Here is a 7574-nt window from a genome sequence, read left to right as displayed (position 1 = left end):
TTTTTTTTTTACCGTTTATTTATTTTTGAGACAGAGACACAGCGTGAGCAGGGGAGGGGCAGAGAGTGAGGAGACAGAGAATCGGAAGCAGGCTCCGGGCTCCAAGCTTTCGGCACAGAGCCCGACGCGGGGCTCGAACCCACGAACCGTGAGATCATGACCCGAGCCGAAGTCGGACGCTCAACCGACTGAGCCCCCCAGGCGCCCCCAGAACATCTATGTACAAACCGTACAGCTGACATCACACTTCCTGGGAAGATACCTGCTCTCCCCATTCGTTCAGCAGAGCCTTGGAAGCCCTAAACAATACAGCAAGGTAGGAATAAAAAGGATGTAAAAGGCGTACGATTGGAAAGGAAGACACCAGACTGTCTTTATTCATAGATCACACGACTGGCTGTGTAGAAAATCCAGAGCCAGACACCAAAACATGTCCCTAGAAGTAACAAATGAGGTCTGCAAGGTTGCAGGTTACAAAGCCAACACAAAATCTGCATATTCCTATATACTAACAACAAGTGGAAGCTGAAACCTAAAAATGCAATAGCGTTAATAATTTCTCCAGAATAAAAGTGTAATACTTAGGGATACTCTAGCAAAGCGCGTCCAGGATCTGTACGCTGGGAACAAACCACCAGAGAAAGAAGTCAGAGAAAACATCAATCGTCAGACAGATTTGCTGCGGTTCCCGGACTTTAAGACTCAGCAAAGTGATAATGTCGGTTCTCCTCTAAATGATCTGTACGTTTAATGCACTTCCCAACAAAATCCCATCAAGATTTTTTTGTGCACATGAAGAAGCTTATTATAAAATTTATAAGGAAACATACAGGCCCTTCAATCATTTCAAAAAAGAAGAATAAAGTGGGAGGAGCCAATCATCCCTGCAATGTTAGGGATTTACCAATTAGCTACGTTTCTCAAGACCCTGTGGTCTTGGTGGAGGGACAGACACACAGATCAACGTAACAAAACAGAGGATCATAAATAAACCAACACAAATATTCTCAACCGATACTTGACAGAGTACAAATGCAATTCAGCGAAGGAAGGGGGGGCTTCTTACACAACGGTGTTGCAGAAGTCGGACATCCATGGGCCCAAAACACTGAACGTGGATGTGCCCCTCACCCCACACGCGAAAATTAACTCAAAATGATCACGGGGGTAAATGTACACCTACAAAGTCATAGACACTAGTGACAGAATTACCTTCAGGACCGAGGACCAGGGAAGGACTTCTTGGACTTGACCTCAAGAACGTGATGCACGGAAGGGAAACGTGGTTCATGGAACCCCACAAAATCAAAAAGGTTTGTTCTGTCGGGGACCCTACGCGGACGGAAGGGCAGCGGCAGAGGGGGAGAAGAGGCGCGCAGCCTGACAAAGGCCTTGCGTTCGGGACCCGTAAGGGACTCTCAAAGCTGAACATTCAGAAACAGCCCAGCTAGAAAACGGGGAAAAGATGTGAACAGACACTTCCCGGAAGAGGACACACGATGGCCACCAAGCACGCGAGAAGACGTTCCGCATCGCTAGCCGTCGGAAAAAGGTAAATTAAAGCCCGAGGAGGCGCCGCCGCGCCCTTGCCGGAGGGGCGGAGTGAGACACGGCCGTGACCCCCGCGCTGGAGAAGACGCAGAACCTGGTCACGCGGTCGCCGGCGGCGGGACGGGAAGCTGCGCGGCCGCTCTGCTGGAGAGTCGGCAGGTGCCCTTGGCGCTAAAAACGGGCTGAGATCCAACGCGGCCCTTGGCTGCGGAGAAGTGAAAACAGGTTCACAGAGAGACTTGTGCTTGTGCTTGACTGTTTACCGCACCCTCGTGCCTCGCACGCAGCCAGCCGCTGGGGCCCCCCCGCTTGTCCTTGCGCGCTGGGGCACCCCTGCTACAGAGCACTGGTCGGCAATAAAAACAGACTGTGGGTGGACCGCAGGGGAATCAGGCTGAGCGGGAAAAGCCGATCTCAAAAGATCACGCACGGTGTGATTCCGTTTGTATAACATCCTTGAAGGCACAGTTACAGAGATGGAACAGATCAGCGCTTGCCAGAGGCCAGGGCATGGAGTGTGCCCCCTGTGGTGACAGAAACATTCCACATCCTAGAAGGTGGCAGCCCACGAAGCAATAAAACTACAAAGGTACAGGTGTGTGTGCACACGCGTGCACACACGCACACACATACACACACACAGATGAGTGCACGTAGAATTGGTGGGAACCCAGATACCTTCTGTGGATCGCACTGAAGTCAGTGCCCTGCTATTCACGCTGAACTCGTCACACAAGATGGTGTCATCAGGGAAGCCTGAGCGAAGGGTGCAGAGAGCCTCCCTCTATGTCTCCCTGCGACCTCCTGTAAATCTATAATTATTTCAAAAAGAAAGTTCTAGAGGTGCCTGGGTGGCTGAGTCACTTAAGCGTCCAACTTTGGCTCAGGTCATGATCTCACCGCTCATGAGTTCGAGCCCCACATCGGGCTCTGTGCTGACAGCTCAGAGCCCAGAGCCTGCTTCGGATTCTATGTCTCCCTCTCTCTCTGTGCCTCCCCTGCTCATACTCTGTCTCTCTTTGTCTCAAAAATAAATAAAAACATTAAAAAACAATTTTTTAAAAAAGGGGGTGCTTGGGTGCCTCAGTCAGTTGAGCATCCGACTTTGGCTCAGGTCATGATCTCATGGTTCACAAGTTCAAGCCCCGTGTCAGGCTCTGTGCTGACTGCTCAGAGCCTGGAGCCTGCTTCGGATTCTGCGTCTCTCTCTCTCTCTCTCTGCCCCTCCTCTACTTGTGCTCTGTCTCTCTCTGTCTCTCAAAAATAAATAAACATTAAAAAAAATTTTTTTAAAGAAAGTTCTAAAAATTGTGTTCTAGGTGCCAGCAACAAAGGAATAGAGATTAATTTTTTTAAATTAAAAAAGTAAAAAATTTTAAAGTTACCATTTGTGTTAGTTTTAAAAACCCAAACTCAAATATGCCCAGAAAGATGTGAAAGATGAATACACTGAAAATAACAAACAGTATTGAGAAGTCGTAAGTGAATAGAGGGGTGTGCCTTGCTCTTGGATTAAGAGTCTCAAAATTCTAAAGATGACAGTTCTCTCCAGATCGATCTATAGATTCAGTATAATCCCAATAAAAATCCAACAAATTTTTATTTTGTGGAAATTGACAAGCTGATTCTCAAATATGTATCCCCCACCACCCATTTGGGAAGGGCTAAAGATAACCAAGGCAATCTTGAAAAGCAAGAACAAAGATGCTGGACTTACTACCAGACATCAAGATTTTAAAAAGCCATAGTAACTACAACTGCATGGCATCAGTGCAGGAATAGACACATAGACAAGTGGAACAGAATTAGGAGTCCAAAAAGAGAGGAGGATGGACAGACAGGGAGATGGATGGCTGGGTGAATGGATGAGTGGATAGATAGGTGATAGATAGATAGATAGATAGATAGATAATAGATGATTGATAGATAGATAGATGATTGACAGATAGATGATACATAGATGATAGATGATAAATAGATAGATGATAGATATATAATAGATAATAGATATATAGATAGATGATAGATAGATAGATAGATAGATAATAGATGATTGATAGAAAGATAGATGATAGATAATAGATACATAGATAGATAGATAATAGATAGATGATAGATAGATAGCTAATAGATAGATGATTGATAGAAAGATAGATGATAGATAGATAATAGATAGATGATAGATAGGTAGATAGATGATAGATAGATGATAGATGATAGATAGATAGCTAATAGATGATTGATAGAAAGATAGATGATAGATAATACATAGATGATAGATAGGTAGATAATAGACAATAGATAGATATATAGATAGATGATAGATAGATAGATAGATAGATAGATAGATAGATAGACAGGTGATAGATAGATAATAGGTAGATGATAGATAGATGATAGATAGATAGGTGATAGATAGATAGATAGATAGATAGATAGATAGATAATAGATGATAGATAGATGATAGATAGATAGATAGATAGATAGATAGATAGATAGATGATAGATAATAGATGATAGATAGATAGATGATAGATAATAGATGATAGATAGATAGATAGATAGATAGACAATAGATAGATAGATGATAGATAGATATATAATAGATAGATAGATAGATAGATAGATAGATAGATAGATAGGTGATAGATAGATAGATAGATAATAGATAGATGATAGATGATAGATAGATAGATAGATAGATAGATAGATAGGTGATAGATAATAGATGATAGATAGATAGCTAATAGATAGATAATAGATGATAGATAGATGATAGATAATAGATGATAGATAGATAGATAGATAGATAGATAGACAGACAGACAATAGATAGATAGATGATAGATAGATATATAATAGATAATAGATAGATATATAGATAGATGATAGATAGATAGATAGATAGATAGATAGATAGATAGATAGGTGATAGATAATAAATAGATGATAGATAGATAGATGATAGATGATAGATAGATAGATAGATAATAGATGATTGATAGAAAGATAGATGATAGATAATAGATGATAGATAGATGATAGATAATAGATGATTAATAGATAATAGATAGATAGATAGATAGATAGATAGATAGATGATAGATAATTTGGTTTATGGAAAGGGTGACAGTACAGAGGGGAAGACATGGTCTTCTCAATAAATGGCAAGTGCCGGACACCTGGGTGGCTCAGGCGGTTGAGTGTCCAACTTCGGCCCAAGTCATGATCTCACGGTTCGTGATTTAAGCCCCACATCAGGCTCTGAGTGCTGACAGCTCGGAGCCTGGAGCCTGCTTCGGATTCTGTGTCTCCCTCTCTCTGCCCCTAACCCACTCACATTCTGTCTCTGTCTCTCTCAAAAATAAATAAACATTAAAAAAAATTTTTTTAATGGCTGGTGGCTGAGTCAATTTGATATCCAGATAGAAAAGCAGGAACTTTAGCCGGTATCACATACCATAAATTAAAATCCACTTCAGGTGGGTTGTAAATCTAAACATGAAAATTTAAACAATAAAGCTCCTAGAATTAAATAGGAGAATATCTTTATGGCTTGGAACGGGCAAGCATTTCTTAAGTGGGAAGTAACTTGACTGTAAAGGGAGCAAACGGACAAACTGGACGTGAAAATAAAGCAGGTCCTCCTTATTGGAAGACACCGTAAGAGAAGGAAAAGGCAAACCCAGAAACCCAGAAACTAGGACATTTTTGCAATAAATGCATCGACGGAGGCACGTGCCCAGAACATGGAAGAATGCCCGCACGTTGAAAACAAGCAGCGAGTAGATACGCGGCTAGGGGAAGACGTGGTGAGGGGCACCTGGGCAGGTGCACCTCCAGGACAGCCGACCGCTAACCTCACGGGGACACTGCGTTTGTCACTGGGGAACTACACACTGAAGTACAGTGAGATCCCAGCATGACCCCAGGAGAGTGGCTGCTCTGAGAAATCCTTAGGACACCAAGGTGGAGGAGACTCGGAGCGGCTGGGACCCTCACACACCGCTCACGGGAGCGAAGATCGGTGTACCCGCTACGGAAAACGGTTTGGCGGTTTCTACTAAACCTGCCCAAACACATGCCTCGCGTTGCACCAACTACAGGTGGCACCTACGTGTGGCACCTACACGTACCTCCGTCCAGCCCAGGCACACAGCTCGCAGCTGAATGTATATTAACGAGAAGAAATGACCCAGAATGCTCACAGGGGCACTGCCCGTAAGAGACAGCATCTACAGCACCGTCCACGCAGTCAATGCATAGATGTGTTGTGATACGTTTATGCAAGGCGATATTACAGGCGATCCGCACGAGTCACTGCTACATGCAAAAACACAAAGGATTCACCCAAGCGTCCTAGCGAATGAAAGGAACCGTCCGGCATCTTCATGACTGCGTTCATAAAAAGCTCAAAAATGCCAAACCGCCTGCTGTCCTTTCGTGAAAACGAAAGCAGATGAAGCTTTATGATTTGTGCACGGTTCTGCAGTTTGCTAAATTTCACTTGCAAATCGACTGTCGAAAGCATAAAGTGCAACATGAGATAGCACGTTGTTATCACTATGCATGAGACTTTAGGACATCTGATTGTCCTACTGTGAAAATCGACCTAGCCCAAGACCTTTTTCAAGGCAGGCTTAAATTCTTTGTTCCTCAGGCAGTAGATCAAGGGGTTGATTATTGGGGTGAGGACCGTGTACACAGCAGAGACGAGCTTGTTGGAGCTCCGGGAGTCGATGGCCTGGGGCCGGACGTACATGAAAAGCAAGGCCGTATAGAAGATGGTGACCACGGTGAGGTGGGACGCACAGGTGGAGAAGGCCCTCCAGCGGCCAGTGGCCGAGGGGATGCGCAGGACGGCCAGGGCGATGTGCCCGTACGACAGCACGGTGGCCACGAGTGGCAGCACCAGGATGACGAAGGCCAGGACGAAGTCCACCAGCTCTGCGGTCGAGAAGTCTGTGCAGGCCAGTTTGAGGATGGGGGAGATGTCACAGAAGAAGTGGTTCAGGACGTTGGAGCCACAGAACGTGGCGCTGGAGATAAAGTACACCTTGATCACGGAGACGGAGAAGCCGCACGCGAAGGAGACGGCCACCAGCCGGACGCAGAGCCCCGTGGTCATGATGGCGTGGTAGCGCAGGGGGTGGCAGATGGCCACGTGGCGGTCGTAGGCCATGGAGGCCAGGAGCACGCACTCGGTGCACACCGAGGAGCTGAAGAAATAGAGCTGGGTCATGCATCCGACAAAGGAGATGCGCTTCCACTGCAGGAGGAAACCGTCCAGCATCTTGGGGACGATGGCAGACACGTAGCAGATCTCCAGGGCAGACAGGGCGCCCAGGAAGTAGTACATGGGCCTGTGCAGGGAGGAGCTGCTCCGGACGGCAAGCAGGACGGCCAGGTTCTCCGCCAGGACGAAGAGGTAGGTGAGCAGGAAGAGGAGGAACAGCACAGGCTGCAGCCCAGGGGCCGTGGGGAAGCCCAGCAGGACGAACGCGCTGACCGTGCTGCCGTTCTGTCCCCTCATTCCCGTGTGCCGGGAGCCCAGGCCTGCAAAACACCATCGTTCCAGGGTGAGGGGCCTCGGGGCCACTCGGGAGAAGGCAGAGCTCCCCCCGCAGGAGAGGTTCAGCCCCAAGAGCGGATGCCACGCTCCACGAGCAGCTGGGGGAACAGAAACAGTCCCCACGTGAAGCCTTTCCCATCACGAGGTTCCTGGTGTCCTTGGGGCCGGTCATGCTAAGGAGGGGGCCCAGCAGTGCCCGCCCACGTCGTCCTCCCTGTCCCACAGGGTGTCGTTTCCCTACAACCTGAGTTCTCCAAAGACTCTAATCCCAGTAAGGAGATCCACAGTTCTCTGCAGCCAGGGTCGCGCCACGGTCGCCTGGTCCGCCGTTCGTCATCTCGCACCTTCTCCCTAAATCAGTAGATACCGAACCTTCCGCCTGGTTTCAGGGTTGATTTTATAAGAGGAAGGGACACCAGCGGGGCTCATGGGATGGTGGGATATGGTGCC

The 7574-nt window shown here is 46.8% G+C and overlaps 1 protein-coding gene across 1 annotated transcript; it reads right to left on the bottom strand.

Moving 5' to 3' along the window:
• Positions 1 to 6164: 6164 nt before the first annotated feature.
• On the bottom strand, positions 6165 to 7085 carry LOC132672382 (olfactory receptor 6B2-like). Its single transcript, XM_060624370.3, has one exon. The coding sequence runs from the start codon at positions 7083 to 7085 to the stop codon at positions 6165 to 6167; it is 921 nt and encodes a 306-aa protein (XP_060480353.3).
• Between the last annotated feature and the right edge of the window lie 489 nt (positions 7086 to 7574).

Source organism: Panthera onca, chromosome C1, assembly GCF_046562875.1.
Source record: "Panthera onca isolate mPanOnc1 chromosome C1, mPanOnc1 haplotype 2, whole genome shotgun sequence".
In the NCBI taxonomy this organism is placed as follows: Eukaryota; Metazoa; Chordata; class Mammalia; order Carnivora; family Felidae; genus Panthera; species Panthera onca.
Note: the sequence above shows the minus strand (reverse complement) of the source record. Positions and strands in the feature narration are given on the sequence as shown.